General features: G+C 39.7%; 1 protein-coding gene across 1 annotated transcript in view; it reads right to left on the minus strand.

Moving 5' to 3' along the window:
- LOC132816723 (ubiquitin carboxyl-terminal hydrolase 35-like) overlaps window positions 1-17,636 on the minus strand; it is a 98,796-nt gene that overhangs the window by 51,452 nt on the left and 29,708 nt on the right. Inside the window, exons 4-5 of the mRNA XM_060826623.1 lie at window positions 11,766-11,895; window positions 11,069-11,170 (exon numbers count right to left, since the gene is read on the minus strand). Coding sequence (XP_060682606.1) covers window positions 11,069-11,170; window positions 11,766-11,895 — 232 coding nt within the window. The remainder of the gene's footprint in view (window positions 1-11,068; window positions 11,171-11,765; window positions 11,896-17,636) is intronic.

The raw sequence follows: 17,636 nt of genomic DNA on the forward strand, positions 1-17,636 counted from the left end.
ATCAATACATTCCTTTGTACTAGATACAACTCCTGAACACCTGCATCATCTCCGCTTTACCCCAAAGAGACCCAGTGACTTCAGATTTTGCTACTGTTCCTTAATGTCGCACAGTCAAATTTTGCCTTGATGTGAAAAGCAGTCATTCTCACCACATACACTATATAGGCAAGGTGATGGCCTATTGGTATTATCACTTGACTATTAATCCAGAGACCCAGTTGTGGGGATGGAGGTTCAAATCCCACCATTGCAGTCAGTGCAGATGGTGGGATTTGAATTCAACTTTTTGAAAAAATCTGGAATTAAGAATCTATTGATGATCATGAAATCATCATCAAGTTCACTAATGTTCTTCAGCGAAGGAAATCTGCCATCCTCACCTGGTCTGGCCAACATGCAACTCCAGACCCATTGCAATGCAGCGGACTCTTTATTACCCTCAGAAATGGCATAGCAAGCCATTCAGTTATACCAATCACTATAAAGTCGCAAAGAAGTGAAACCAAACGGATCACCTGGCATTGACCTAGGCACCGGAAAAGACAACATCAGAAACAACTCTCCCAATCCCGCAAAGTCCTCTTCACTCACATCTGAGGGCTAGAGCCAAAATTAGGAGAGCTGTCTCACAGACTAATCAAGCAACAACCTGACATCATAATACTCAAGGAATCATACCTTACAGACAATGTCCCAGATACCACCATCACCATCTCTGGATATGTCCTGCCTCACTGGCAGGGCAGACCTAGCAGAGGTGATGACATAGTGGTATACAGTCAGGAAGGAGTTGCCCTGGGAGTCCTCAACATTGAAATCATGGGATCTGGAGACAAGGTCCACCACCAAGTGTGATTTGGGAGCGATACTACTGATCAAGCTGGTCAGGATCTAAAGGACATATCTGCTAGACTGGGTCTGCAGCATGTGGTGAGGGAACCAAGAGGGGAAAACATATCTGACCTCATCCTTAGAAATCTGCCAGCTGCAGAAGCATCTGTCCAAGAGAGTATTTGTAAAAGTGACCACCTTGCGGAGATAAAGTCCCACCTTCATCGTGGCAACACCAGCTTGCTAAATGGGGCAGACTTCGAACAGATCTAGTAATTCAAGACTGGGCATCCATGGAGGTGCTGTGGGCCATCAATAGCAGAATTGTATTTCAGCACAACCTGCAACCTCTTTGCCCGGCATATCCCTCAATCAACCATTTAATTCATGGCTTGATGGTACTCTAATTCAAAGAAGAGGGCAGGAGGGCGTGCCAGGAGCAGCACCAAGCATATCTGAAGACAAGGTGTCCACCTGGTGAAGCCACCAAACAGGACAGCATGCATGCCAAACAGCATAATCAATAAGTGATTTACAGAGACAAGCAATCCCACAACCAACGGATCAGATCTAAGCTCTGCAGTCCGACCACATCCAGTTGGGAATGGTGGCGGATGATTAAACAACTCACTGGAGGCTGCGCCTTTACAAATATCCTGATCCTCAAATGACTGGGGAGCCCAGCACATCAGTGCAAAAGGCTGAAACTTTTGCAGCAATCTTCAGTCAGAAGTGCCAAGTAGATGATCCATCTCAGCCTCCTGCAGAGGTCTCCAGCATTACAGATACCAGTCCTCAGCCAATTCAATTCACTCCACCTGATATCAAGAAACAGTTGGAGGCATTGGATACTGCAAAGATTACAGGCCCTGACAACATTCTGGCAATAGTCCTGTAGACTTGTGCTCCAGAACTTGTCACTCCCCTAGCCAGCTCTTCCAGTACAGTTACAACACTGGTACGTACCCAACAATGTCGAGTACATAAAAAGCAGGACAAATCCAACCCAGCCAATTACTGCCCCAACAGTCTACTTTCAATCATCAAAGTGATGGAAAGTATCAACAGTGCTATCAAGCAGCACCTTCTTAGCAAAAATCTGTTCAGTGATGCCCAGTTTGGGTTCTGCCAAGGCCACCTAGCTCCTGACCTCATTACAGCCTTGGTTCAAACAAGGGCAAAGAGTTAAATTCCAGAAGTGAGGTAAGGTGAGAGTGCCAGCCCTTTACAAAAAAAAGCCCTAGCAAAACTGGAATCAGTGGGTCATACCTGACACATAGAAGGATAGTCATGATTGTTGGACGTCAGTCATCTCAGTTCCAAGACACCTCTGCAGGAGTTCCTCAGGGAAGTCTTCTAGGCCTCAGCATCATCAGCTGCTTCAGCAATGACCTTTCCTCTTATAAGGTCCAAGTGGGGATGTTTGCCGATGATTGCCCAATGTTCCGCTCCATTCACAACTCTTCAGACACTGAAGCAGTCCATGTCCAAATGCAACAAGATCTGGACAATATCCAGACTTGGGCTGACAAGTGGCAAGTAACATTCACGCCACACAAATGCCAGGATATAACCATCACCAATAAGAGACAGTCTAAGGTGTTACCATCACTGAATACCCCACTGTCAACATCCTGAATGCTACTGTTGATCAGAAGCTCAACTGGAGTCACCACATAAATGCAGTGGCTAATAGTGAGTAATTCAACTTTGTGACTTCTGAAAGCCTGTGCACTATCTACATAACCCAAGTCGTGAGTATGATGGACAACTCCTCCATGGGTAGGACACTTGTCTAGATGAGTGCCGCCCCAATAATAGTCAAGAAGCTTGACACCATTCAGGACAAAGGAGCCTGCTTCGTTAGCACTGTATCAAGCATCCACTCCCTCCATCACCAACTCTCAGTAGCAGCAGTGTGTACTATTTACAAGATGTACTGCACAAATTCATCAAGATCCAAAGACTGCACCTTCCAAACCACAGCCACTTACGTCTAGAAAGAAGGCGGCACATATATGGGAACATCACTACCTTCAAGTTCCGCTCCAAGCCACTCATCATCCTGAGTTGGAAATATATTGGCATTCCTTCATTTCCATTGGGTCAAAATCCTGAAATTCCCTCTCTAATGACATCGTGGGTCAACCCACAGCAGGTGGATTGCAGTGGTTCAAGGTGGCAGCTCCCACCATCTCCTCAATGCCATTAGGGATGGGCAATAAATGCTGACAAGCCAGCGACGCCCACATCCCATAAAATGAATAAATAAAATCATGCCTAACCCTCAAGGGAGTGATTGTAGAAGGACCCACTGTTGTGGCACTAACTACAGAAAAACTGCATTTTTGCCATTCAACTCCAGGAAGTGTTTTGTCAGATAATTTGTTCTTTCAAGTTTTCATTATTCAACAGACAATTCCCCATGTGTCTCCTTGTGTGCGGTGTTGTAACTATATTTAGCATTTCACTACCTAAAAGAATTGTAACTGAACTTTAACATAATATTTCAATGGAACAGCAAAACAAAGTTTTAATCCCAATCAGTGGCCTTGAGCTTCACCTGGTTCTGCAGATGTTACATCACAATTCATGTAAAATCAGCCAAATCAGTGTCTAAAGACAACAGAACTTAAACATTATTAATTTAAAGACAAATCTAGTTTGTGTAATCTTTTGCAAATGTTTAAAAACTAGAAACTGTTACAATCCCAGTTTATATTAATACTGGCAAAGTGAAATCCTTGACTGAAATGTGGTTTGTTAGATCTTATCCACAAAGAACAAATGAAGTTGTTACTGAATATATTTACAATATTCTCATATACTTTAAAACAAGAAAATGTTTATTAAACAAGATTTAGTGAGTTTATTAAACAAGATGCGAAACAAAACAAGCGGCGGCACGGTGGTTAGCACTGCTGCCTCACAGCGCCTGTAGACCCGGGTTCAATTCCCGACTCAGGCGACTGACTGTGTGGAGTTTGCACGTTCTCCCCGTGTCTGCGTGGGTTTCCTCCGGGTGCTCCGGTTTCCTCCCACAGTCCAAAGATGTGCGGGTCAGGTGAATTGGCCAAGCTAAATTGCCCGTAGTGTTAGGTAAGGGTAAATGTAGGGGTATGGGTGGGTTGCGCTTCGGCGGGTCGGTGTGGACTTGTTGGGCCGAAGGGCCTGTTTCCACACTGTAAGTCTAATCTAATCTAATATCTTTTTCAGAAAGTTTGGATTTCAATCTAGCGGCATGTGTGCTAGTTTTTCTTTGTGCAAGCAAACCAAGATTTTAAACTAGCTTGTGTCAAGAGAGCAGATGACTGGAGGCCTCTTGGAAGAAAAGTGGAAGTTTGGGTTTTTATGTCAAGAAAAAAAATTAACAATTAGCTAAGCAAAAGCTAGGTAACAAGTTTTTTTTTAAACATGTAGTTAAAAGTTTCTGACTTTAGTTTGGAGAAGACCTGACTGCGGTCAAATGAAAGTATAGCTTTTTCACCTCCAGTCGCCCAAACGAGGAGATGGTTAGAGTAAATAAGGGAATAAGTTACCTCGGTGCAAGTCATATAGTTTAACAAAACTTCTAGACTAGGAGTATTCTGTTGGAACTCAAATTTATTAAAGGAAATCTAAGCTCACAGGTGTGTGAATGGTCAAGGGATAAGGTTTTGCTGCTCATAGGGCTGGAACTGAGAAGTAATAGTTGTCAGAGATTTGACAGGGAAGAAATCTGGACTTTAAGTAAATGTAAAGCATGTGTATCAGGGAATAGATAGATTTTTGTTTTGCTTGATATTTGAAATATTTTAAACTGTTCTCTATGTCAATTGCTTGGTTTGTTTTTTTTTGCTTTACGTAATAAACTTCCATTTTATTCTTAAAACAGAATCAGCAACCTGGTATTCTTATGGTTTCCATTTAATTTTAAATTAAGAAAGCAGTAAATTTTGATCTATCATGCATATTACAATCTGGGATTTTCCTTGTGCAGCAGTAATATCAGCTGAGATTATGAAGGGGAGGAAAATCATATTATACGTGGCAAAATGTTCAGAAAGATTTAAATTATATACATCAGAAAATGATTCAAGTTTACACTTTTCTTTCTACCCCAGCCAGTTTCTTAGAAACCCCCAAAACCTCCGTAAACATTTATGATTATATTTACACAGAGGCCCCTTGCTTGGACTGTTTTAATGGCTTCCTTTCAAATAAATTTCTGGGCAGTCACTTCATGCTCTTTCTCTCTCTCTCCATTTGATGCCAATATATTGAAATAAACTATAAACTAAACTCATGATTAGAAAGCAAACCCAAGAGTCCACAAACTTAGATGCGCAGCTACCCTCCTCCAGTCTGTGGTTCTTCAACACAAATTAATTTTTTTCTGGATTATTCTGTTGATGTGTTACTAAACTCATGTGGCAAAGGCACAGCAGGTTTGTATTTTATTTACCTTTTTTCAAAAAATACAGGGATCTGATAAACACTCCCTCCTCAATTGAAGGTAGTAAACCTCATTAAAATTCCTGAAAATAAAATAGACTTCTCAGCATCACAGATCTGAGCTTTATAATCAAACTCAAAAAAAAGACACAGTCCTCCCTTTCTTGAAACACACAACATAGCAGAAGTTTAAGTTTAAAGTTATACATGATTCTTAAAGCATATTCTACTCAGAAAACTGGCCATGTCCACAGATTAATTCAAACAGCACAGCAAGTTTTAATACTTGTACCTATTTGAGTCCAAGATACGAAATATTAAGCTTATTTGCCTCAAGGACATGAAAAGTTACATTCAAAAACATGAGAAACATTTCATTTTTTGAATTCACTAAGCAACAGATTACTGTACAAATTAAAAGAGCAAACAGATCTGACATTTTTAGTTATTTTAAATGAAATCAAATTTACGTAAGAGGTAGACTAGAGAGATTAATTAAGTGCTCATATTTTATGAAATCCATTTTCAATTTCAGTAGTCAAACTCCCACAAGATGAAGGTCTTTTGTCCGAAACATTGATTTTCCTGTTCCTCGGATGCTGCCTGACCTGCTGTGCTTTTCCAGCGCCACTAATCTAGACTCTGATCTCCAGCATTTGCAGTCCTCACTTTTGCCTAGTTGATCTTCAGAGGGACAGTGAGGACTTGATGAGGGGAATAGTCTGCTTCCACACTGTAGGGATTCTATTAATTACAACTCAAATATTTCCAGAACTTTGTTTTAATAAGCTTTTTTAAAAATTACACCCATATCGATTGCTCAACTTCACTGATTCATAGCATATTCTTTGTTTAGTGTTACTAAAGTTTGTTTGAGTGAAAACTTGCAAGTAAACACACACTCAGAATTTATTTAACATCAACAGGAGAACAAGTGCACAATATCTTCAAGATGCACAGAAACTCACCAAGCCTCCTTCAACTGCACTGTCACCTAGAAGGACAAGGATAGCAAATACATGGGGATTACACACTATCACCTGCAAATTCCCCTCCATGTCACACATCATTCCATCTGGGGAATTTAGGATCCTTGTCACTGGTAGAAATGCCATTCTAACAGCACTCAGTATATCAAAAAGTAACATTAATTGTAGATGATCATGACCACCATCGTCTTTTCAAGGGCAATAAAGGAATGGGAAACAAACATTGGGTCTAGCCAGTAACATCCATGTTCCATGACTTCAATTTCTCCTAAAGTGGAATCTCTAGCCAGAGGTTACTATTTGTTCTCAAGGTGTCTTATTTTAGGACCAATTTTTTGTCAATGACAAGCCTTTAACAATCTCACAATATTCTTCCATGTCACTATCATAGGAAAATAAGTTAACCTTAGAAAATATAGGTCAAATCTGCAGTAAACTCTTCATAATACATCTTACAATATATTTCATTGCTTCTTTCCATCTACTATAAGATGGAACACAAGTTAACCATAGGGTTAGGTACAGTGGTTAGTGAAAGCTTTTTTCCTCAGATGGTGATAGCTAGTATGAGGGGACATAGCTATAAATTGAGGGGTGATAGATATAGGAAAGATGTCAGAGGTAGTTTCTTTATTCAGAGAGTAGTAAGGGTGTGGAACACTGCCTGCAATTGTAGTAGACTCACCAACTTTAAGGGCATTTGAGTAATAACTGGATAAACATATGGATGAAAATGGAATAGTGTAGGATAGATAGGCTTCTGATTATTGTGTTGGCTTGTTGAAACATCGAGGGCCAAAGGGCCTGTACTGCACTGCTCTATGTTCTACTGTGGACGAGGCAAATTTGGACCAACAATGCTTAGTGGTCTGACAAAGCCATTCTAACTTTTTTTGGTGCAAGCACATGTGTCTGTGTGTAAGGGAAGGAGGGGTGCTCTTCAAAGTAGCTTACATAAACAACTCTGAATTGCTATAAAAGGGTATTTTCTTCCCTCAGCAAGTGAACCAATTTTAGCGCCAAATTGTACAGCAAGGGTGGGGAGTTCAAAACTAGGGGCAATATTTTGAAGGCGAGTGGAGGAAGATTTATAACGGTCAGAGAAGGAACTCTTTCACACGAAGAGTGGTTTGTATGTGGAATAAGTGCCAGAAGAAGTGATAGATGCAGGTACAGTTACACCATTTAAAAGACGTATGGACAAGTACATACATAGGAAAGGTTTGCTGGGGTATGGACCAAACAAAAATAGAACACAGAACATAGAAACGTACAGCACAGAACAGGCCCTTCAGCCCACGATGCTGTGCTGAGGATTATTCCTAAACTAAAATAAAATAACCTAACATATGCACCCCTCAATTCACTGCTATCCTTGTGCATGTCCAGCAGTTGCTTAAATGTCCCGAATGACTCTGCTTCCACCACCACCACCACCACTGCTGGCAACGCATTCCATGCATTCACAACTCTCTGCATGAAGAACGTACCTCTAACATCTCCTCTATACCTTCCTCCTAATATCTTAAAACTAGGAGCCCTTGTGCCAGTCAATCCTGCCCTTGGGAAACGTCTCTAGCTACTGACCCTATCCATACCTCTCATTACCTGATATACCTCGATCAGGTCTCCTCTCTCTTCTTCCTTCTCTCCAGAGAGAAAAGTCCGAACTTAGTCAACCTCTCTTTGTAAGACAAGCCCTCCAGACCAGGCAAAATCCTGGTAAACCTTCTTTGCACCCTCACCAAAGCCTGTGTATCATTCCTATAATAGGACAACCAGAACTGGATGCAATATCCCAGGTGTGGTCTCACCAGGGTCTTGTGGAGCTGCAGCAAAACCTCGTGGCTCTTAAATTCAATCCCCCTCTTAATGAAAGCCAAAACACCATATGCTTTCCTAACAAACCTATCCACTTGGATGGCCACTTTGAGGGATCTACGTACTTGAACACCAAGATCCCTCTGTTCCTCCACACTGTCAAGAATCCTGTCATTAATCCTATATTCAGCATTCACATTCGACCTTCCAAAATGCATCACTTTGCATTTATCTAGGGTGAACTCCATCTGCCACTTCTCAGGCCAGCTCTGCATCCTGTGGATTTTGTGCTGCAACCTGCAATTGTCCTCGATACTATCAATGCCACCTCCAACCTTTGCGTTATCTGCAAATTTACTAACTCACCCCTCAACCTCCTCATCCAAGTCATTTATACAAATTGCAAAGAGCAGAGTCCTGCAGGACACCACTCAACACTGACCTCCAGGCAAAATAAATTCCATCTACAAGCACTCTCTGCCTTCTGTCAGCCAACCAATTCTGAATCCAGACAGTCAAATCTCTCTGTATCCCATACTTCCTGACTTTATGAATGAGCCTACCATAGGGGACCTTATCAAATGCCTTGCTGAGGTCCACATCCACCACTCAACCTTTGTCGACCTGTCTCGTCACCTGCTCAAAGAACTCAATATTGTGAGGCATGATCTGCCCCTCACAATGTCATGCTGATTGTCTTTAATTATGACTGCCTTTGCCAAATAGTCATAAATCCTAACCCTCCGAATTCTTTCCAAAACCTTGCTGACCACAGACCCAAGACTGACTAGTCTGTAACTGCCAGAGTGCTCCTCTTCTTGAGAAGAGGAACAACATTTGCCTCCTTCCAATCCTCCGAAACGACTTCCGTGGAGAGTGAGGAAGCAAAGGTCTTTGCCAGCGGCTTAGCAACCTCCTTTCTCACTTCCTGGAGCAGCCTGGGATAAATCTGGTCTGGCCCTGAGGACTTACCAATCTTAATATTTGCCAAAATTTCCAGCACATCAACTTCATCAATCTTGATATGTTCAAGCCTGTTTCCCAGCTCCTCTAAGTTCTCATTCACAACAAGGTCCCTTTCCTTCGTGAAAACCAAAGCAAAAAACTCATTTAGGACTTCCTCTATCTGCTCAGACTCCATGCACAAGTTCCCTCCATTATCCCTGATCGGCCCTAATTTCTCCCTGATCATTCTCTTATTCATCACTTATGAGTAAAATGCCTTTGGGTTCTCCCTAATCCTTCCTGCCAAGCCTTTTTCGTGGCCCTACCTGGCTCTCCTCAGTCCATGTCTGAGCTCCTTTCTAGTAAGCCTGTAATCCTCCAAAGCTGTACTTACGTAAGCTGCCTTCTTCCTTTTGACGAGAAGCTCCTCTGCTCTCGTCATCCAAGGCTCCTTAATCTTACTCCTTCTTACCTGTCTCATAACATCACAACAACTCACCTTAAAGAATCTCCACATGTCTGTTGTGCTTCCAATCTGTACTTCCCAATTCCTGTCTTAGAGCGTCATAATTTCCTTTTCCCCAATTAAATATCTTCCCTTGGTAACTGCTTCTTTCCCTCTCCAGTGCGATGGTAAATGTGTGGCAGTTGTGGTCACTGTCACCACAGTGTTCTCCTAACGCAAGATCTGACACCTATCTTGGCTCATTGCTGAGCACCAAATCCAAAATGGTCTCTCCCCTAGTCAGCCTGTCTACATACTGAGTAAGGAAACCCTCCTGGACACACCTGACAAAAACTGCTCCATCCAAACAATCTGCACTTAGGAGGTTCCAATCGATATTGGGAAAGCTGAAGTCACCCATAAAAACAACCCTGCTACATCTGGATTTTTCCAAAATCTGCCGGCCTAGGAGTTCTTTAATCTCCCTACTGCTATTAGGGACTAGTTTAATTTGGCAAACTTGGTCAGCATGGACAAGTTTGACCAAAGGGTCTGCTTCCATGCTGTATGACTCTAAGTTCATGCTTACCAAAGTTATTTTTTTTCCATGTTTTAGTGTCATTCATGACAGAGACAATATATCAATCTAACATTGCAGTGTTCCCTACAATATTGTTTCCCACAGGATATTTAGCTGGCTCCTCTTCTTATCACTTCAGTTTCTGTTCTAAGCTTGCGCTGAAGCCCTGGGACTTATTCATCTGCTAGAGCTGCATAGAACCCAGTTAATCTGAAGACAGGAATGTATATTGCTTTTTATCTTAAAAATGTATTTACATATATTGTACTGTAGGGCTCCCCAAAATTGGGTTCAGGACACCAAGCTTGTGAGCTTAAATAAAGGGGTCACAAGCTCAAAGACAGTAAAGGCCATTGTCGAGCTCTGACAAGCATTCTAATAGCTTTGCTTTCATTTCAGTTGGCCTTTGCTTTCAAGGCTCTCCTTACCACCAACCTTTCTCAGTACTAAGCTGTGACAAATTTCAAGCCTCAAAATGAGGTTAAAATGGTGGAAAAAGAACTGTAGTTTTGAAAGTACAGAAATCTCATGAAGCCCATGTTCAAAGGTAACAAAATTTGGACAATATTCAGACTTGGGCTGACAAGTAGCAAACAACATACATGCCACAACCAGTACAAGGCAATGACCATCTCCAATTTGGGACCATCTAACCACCACTCTTGACATTCATTCCACCACTTTCAATATCGTGGGGGTTACCATTGATCAGAAACTCAACTGGACTCACCGTATAAATATAGTTGTTACAAGATCAGATCAGAAAATCTGAAATGTGGTTTTAACATGGATTCCTTTATGATTCACTTAAAGCCATTTCAGTTAAAGTTACAAATTTCAAGAGCACAACTGCAACTTTGAGGACTTATTGTGTCTGTCAAAATGGTGCCATTAATGTGTATACAATCGTAAAATCAACAAGATGTTTATAGTGTTGATACAAAAGGTTCTGGTTCATGGTGAAAACTACTTTCATACTGCCTATCCGTTCTCACTTTCCAGAGGAAGGATTATACGTACAATGTGGAAAGCTTCTGGTGAATGTTGGAAACTAAGTAGCATGTATTTCAACACTTCCAGTGCTCCTGCCCTTACAATTGGATAAAATAACCTGGAGAAAACCTGGAAAATATATATTAAAAAAATACATCAATGGATGGTCTAAAGACAGAAAACAACTTGCACATATAATACAGGAGGTTCTAAACTGATTCACAGCCAAAGAAGTACTTTTAACATAATGACACTATCTCACACAGGATATGTTGAAGCTAATAAACACAGAAAAGTCACAATGCAAAATTTAGAAATTGATCCAGATGGAAAATTGCAACATGGCAGAGTACTAAGCAAAAACCCAACTCCAGTATTTTATAATTTGCTTTTCTGCTTTTCAGTCACCCTTAATCCTTTGTGGTTTGTTACAAATGGTGCACAGTAGTTCCATTCTATGTTCAGGATTATGTTAAATGCTGCATTTCAATTTAGATGTTAATTGTTATAGTGGTAGCGAAATTAAAGCAAAGAAAAATCTACCAGCACAACTACAAACTATTAATTGTAGCAACGACCATTGATCTACAAGAAAGTATTGACATTTCATTTTTTGGCACTTTAACCTCGATTCAAAACTAAGTATTTTGAATAATCCATTACATGAATATTTTATAATTTACTTCAAATAATTTCAGAATCAGTCCAATAAGGTGACACTGACCTGTTCAATTTTTGCAAGTGTGACTTCAATCAAAATGCTGAATTTTTTCACAGCAGCTAAACCTTTCAATAAGCCAATAATCCACTTGTCTATGTTTCGGGCTAATGGCCATGAAAGCCAATCAACCATGCTGCAAATTTTAAAAAAAAAAGTGGCACTGTTATTGATTGAAAATAACCCTTAAAAAGTCTTTATAAATCAAAGGAAGTGCAATACAAGAAATGTTTTAAAAATGTATCTTGACTTAAACCTAGGATACAATGCATCTCACAAAAAAAATGTGAAATAAACTCATTTACAAGTTACTGTACACTTTAAAAGTCAGAAATATGTAACAAAAAAGAAATTAAACAAAGTGTTGAGTGGAACAAACGCCCATGACAACCCAAGAATGGGCAGAATTAAGTTAAGTATTGAATAGTCTATTCTAAAAAAAACTCTCTGCATAACAAGTAGGTTACCACAATTAAAAATCAAGGTAATACCTCAAACTGCAGATGGAGCATTGAAGAAAATGAGATAATCATGAAGCAAGCACATGAGGGAGAATTCCACTTTTGAGTTTCTAGTAAAGAATGAAGTTTCAGTTATGGGATGGTTAAAAAGTTTTCATTTTAACTTAATGGAGATGTAGGAAAGATGTTGTGCATCTGAAGACTATGAAGAGCAAAAGAGAAATATACAGCTACAATGATCATTGTTACAGCAGCAAAAGAATGGGAATACTGTTAGATAGATAATAGTGCTGGTGATGGTCACTGACAAAGATTTCAATCTTGAAAATACATTCAAGAATTGCAAATATCGCTTTGCTGGAAGATCAGAGTAACTTCTAAATTGTTTCACACCACTTCAAAGACTTGAGAAACAAGATCAGGACAAACGAAAGTGTTCATCTGAATAATTCTACAACTGCCTCCTCACAGGGAAGAAATAGCAATGAATTGCAACACTGAACATTGTACTGGTGGTCACGGACTAGGCTAGAACATTTAAGAATAATTAGCTTTAATAAGAGTTATTTACATTTTAAAAGTAACAGACAATGTGGCATTGATAGATACAGTAGAAATGTCTCTACCTCAAGATTAGTAAAGCAGCAATAAGCAAATCATACAGTATAGCCAGCTTAGGTCCCAGATTCCTCTGATCATTTCTGGTTGCATTCCAATCCCAACCCTCCATCAATACCTCAACCAAAAGGGCATATACCATACATAAACATTACAAGGCTGTTTGATCCAAGAGGGCATGACAGCATATTTTGAACTCGCATAAATAAAGTTGGTTGCGCCTCCTGAAACCAATTATTTCAGTCCCAAGACAGGTTTGGAGGGATATGGGCCAGGTGCTGGCAGGTGGGACTTGATTGGGTTGGGATATCTGGTCGGCATGGACGGGTTGGACCGAAGGGTCTGTTTCCGTGCTGTACATCTCTATGACTCTGAGCTGCTTTACTGACCTTACTTTTGAAAGGATTAAAAGGCTTCCGTTAGAATAGTCTCTCCTAGGGAAATAAGATACAATTAGTTTAAAAAAAAGCAGAAAGCTGACTAGCAGGTGCTCACTAGACAAGAGAAAGAACGAAACAATAAAGACAATGTTAGAAGATATGAGGAAGTCCTGCATGGATAAGAACAATACCTAGTGTATGCATACACAGGAACTGAAGCCACAGATGCTAGTTTAGCATGAGGCTCTATGTTGTACAGATGAATGATGTCACACGTATGTGACTACAGGTGTAAGGAATGAGTATGGTACAGTGGTAATCTCCCTACCTCAGGCTCAGAGAGCCTGAATTCATATCCCAGATGTTTGTAATACAACCCTGAACAGCTTGATTTGAAACTATCTGAAGACGGAAATATTTATAACTTTTTAAAAGAGTCTTAGACTGCTTAAGGCTGGTTCTCCTTTCTTACCCTGAATAAATAAATGCAATTTGTACCCAAGTATTCTGGCTGTCTGGACAGAACCATGAAGGATGTCCAGACAGAACCACAACTCTTCCTTGTTTTCTTTTCCAGAAGACAGACAGCAAAGAGATTCAAGTTCAGATGCAGGGCAAGTTTTTTTTAAAAAACTATCATTTTAGTACAAGATAGCAGCAAAGTAAGATGTTACAGCCGGAGCTAATCTTCTCCACCTGTTCTTTTTCCATGCTTTTTTCTCCCAACTAATGACTTTGACTTACCTGAAGGGAAATGGAGGAGCTGGTGTGCCCTGGAGCAGCAGCAGGCGCAGGGGAGCGAGCCCTGGAAAAAATTTAGCATGGAACAGCTGAGAGCCAGTGCGAAGCGGACTGGAGCGAGAACATTTGTTGGTCTGGGGCCTGGCATCTGCATACAGACCATGTGTGGAAGCTACTGCAATGTAATGTTTAAGTGTAATTTGTTTATATGACTATAATGATTATCCTTTTAACTATGTCTTATTTCTGGAAAGTAATTCAACCAATTTTCTGTTCCTCTTTTTGTATCTAAAATGTGTGTGTAGGTATTTGTATCTAAAATGGCGCCATAAGTAGTAACAGTAAAACTTTTCACTGTGCTCCTCTACAACTTTACATGAACACACGTGACAATAAAGGATATTCTATTCTATTCTATCCTATCCAAAGGCACAGACATCAACACACAAGCAGTTTCAATTGAAAAAAATTTAAAAAGGAAATTTAAAATAACAGTAAGCTTGTTGGCCTCCCAATACTATCATGTGAACTTGGAACAACCTCGAATTGCAAATAATCTGAAGACATTTGGCAAGTTACTTTTGAAAAACTGAGATGACATCTAAGTTGTAAAGAATCAGCATGCTAAAGACGCTAGTGTCTCCAATCAAATTGGAATATTTGAATTCTGTTTTAAGAATATTGTAAAATTACTAAAAAGATTTAGACAGGTAAGCTTCTTTGAGACTCAAATACAATTGAATAGTAATAAGAACATGCCTGTTAGTATAGAAGCAAAACAATAAACATATTTGACAACTTTGAATAATTTATCAGAATGCAATTCAATTGAATCTATCAATTTGGGATTATATACAAAGTAACAGAAAGTGTAAATGAGACTGGTATTTATCAACTCTTGTTGGAAATATACATACCATTATCAAATTCGGTTCTATTTAAAGAAGGTAAAGTGTTAAAACTCTTGCTGATTTGTCATTACTTTTAGTTTATTCTTTTATCAATTTTGATTTGGAGCTGTGAAATAAAATGACTTTTGTATTCTGGGTAACAGCTTGTGTTGAAAACAAAAACAAACCAAACAAGGTTTTGTTTATTTGAGGCCAGGCCTGGAGGTTAATTGTACATTGGTTCTGATCAGAAGGTTCTGCAGATGTTGTGTCACTGGGCAACACCATTAAGTTTAAACAGACAGCAGAAGTTGATTATTAACAAAGTCACTGCCTGGGATTTGGTTCCAGCAAGTCTGGAAAAGACTACTTGCTCAAACAGATGACAGATGTTGAATAGTAACTGGGATCTTATGGAGAAGGCTAGAATTTAAACAAGATTTAGGCTGGGTTTTCTGTGGAAAAATAATCTGGCTGTTGATGCTACAGCATTAAGATTTGAAAACTCCCTGCTCACCTCCCATGTCTAGCTCTTGAAGGCTCAGAATAGAAAACCAGGTATTACTGCATATATCTGAGTCAACTGTAAAGGCGACCCTGACTGATTTTCTGAAGATGTCAATCAAAAACTTATTATTTATTCCTATGGAACAAAGCATAGTGGAAACTACTTAAGCCATCTGGCCAGTTCTGTTCTTTTCTTTTATTTATGGCTGTATTGTGTTTGTCTGTCTATATTCAGCCTCACAAAGAGGACAAAGACTTTTCAGTTTGTAATATAAGCCAATTAGATTACTTTGTTCAATTTTGCTCTACCAAAGCTATTGTCTTGTTAGTTAATTGCCAGATCTTTTGTTTAAGCTACAAATTGACATCTGCAATTGATCATTCACAAAGTCTACAATTGGTAACTTTAAACATCTGATTAGGAACCGTTGGGGTAAACTTTCAGAGTCTTTGAAAGTTTTAATTTTAATGTTTTGAAAATAAGTAGCAATGTTGATTTGGCTTGGCTGTCAATCTCCATGTTGTTACTAGAATCAGGCCACCACCCAAAACAGAAGGGCCACAGCTGGAGAGAGGAAAAATGGCTTTATGTTTGGAGAACCATGTAAGAATACAAATGAATCTGAAGTAACTAACACTGTAGCAAATCATTTCAAAATGAGTTGGCTCAAAGAATGGAAAGATTATGTTGCAAATTTTGGTGTGGCCAGTAAAATGAGAATAACATTTTTATATCAGCAAGGCACGCATTCAGCCATTTGAGAAATTGATTAAAAACAAAAAGATAGAATTAAAACACATTCATTTATTCAACTTAACAAGTCCAAACAGATGGGACAAAGTATGGCATGGAACAACATTGGTGGTTTGGTCCAACAGTGGAAGACAATCAATTGGGTACTCCCTCTTGAGGTAAACAGTTGAAGGAAACGCAATCAAGTTAATGATGTCGCCATAGCATTGAACACAGGGATCTCAGTCATGAATTCTATTGATTTGGCAATAGAGAACAAAAGATCCATATTTTATAGGGTCATAGTGATGTACAGTAAGGAAACAGACCCTTCAGTCCAATTTTAAGTTCTCAATTTAAGAAAACTGTGGTAAATAGGCAAGGGATCCAGCTTGACACAGACAAGACCTGAGATAGGTAATTTGGTGCTTGACAACTGTCCAAAGAATCTTACATAAATAGCTTGATTAATATGTACAACAAGTTCTCAGATGATGCAGCAAAGAATGATGTCGAACAGACATAGGAACCTGAGACAAGTTCATGAGGGAGAGATGCTTGTGAATAACAAACACACATTTGTTTAACCTGTAATGTCCCAAACAGCATGGAATGTCACATGTGTTAAATACATTGCCATTATTATACCAGGGTCAATGTCTGTTAAGAGATTATTCAGTGTGGAGAATATTCAGGTAATTAGGGGGAATTAATGTATGAGGGATCGTAATATGCAGAGACAAAAGGTACTGTGATAGATATTACATGAATGTGGTGCAGAAATCCCTTCAGAAGTGTGTTACATCCAATATATGACAAGAAGCAAAGAGCGGGTTTAATGCAGCAGTCAGTTGTTTGATGGAAGCTATATCTCCAGCATCTGCAGACCTCATTTTTTACCCGAAGAATGCAGTGGAGCCAACCCACATTGCGCATGCAGGCTTAGGGAGATATTGCATTACCCCATCCCAAGAAGAACAACAAGAATAATGGGAACAATTAATTTTGTCATTTAACCAGCCATGCAGAATGCGCATATCTATGGGTACTAGCTCAGGTGGAAAGGTAGAACTGGTGGAAAGCTGTGGGAGAGAAACTCCTAACATATAAACCAAGCAAGGCATTAAGGAAAACTGGACAGTATCTGAGCTAGTCCTCAGTTACAATAATTCTACTGTTGCTAAATATTTTCCAGTTATTCAAGTTACAGCCCAGCAACTGTACAGAACATATAATACACAGCAGGAACAAGCTAGGGCACTTGATAATGTCAAACAGGGAGGACATATGCAATTGAGAATTGGATGTACAACTCAACCAAAAGATTAGGATCAACTCCAATGTTTTGGTTATTGTCCCATTAATACTAGCTCTATACTTAACATATTTTGTTTACTGCACCACAAGGGCTTACAGAGGATGGTGAGTATGGGATAGAGGAAATACGACAGCTTGACAGTGAAGCCAACAGCCGCACTACAGGGTCAATATGTACATATGGCAGAATGAAGTAGCTTTACAATCGTAAGCTTGATACCTGGCTGGTA

Source organism: Hemiscyllium ocellatum, chromosome 6 (assembly GCF_020745735.1).
Source record: "Hemiscyllium ocellatum isolate sHemOce1 chromosome 6, sHemOce1.pat.X.cur, whole genome shotgun sequence".
NCBI classification, from domain to species: Eukaryota; Metazoa; Chordata; class Chondrichthyes; order Orectolobiformes; family Hemiscylliidae; genus Hemiscyllium; species Hemiscyllium ocellatum.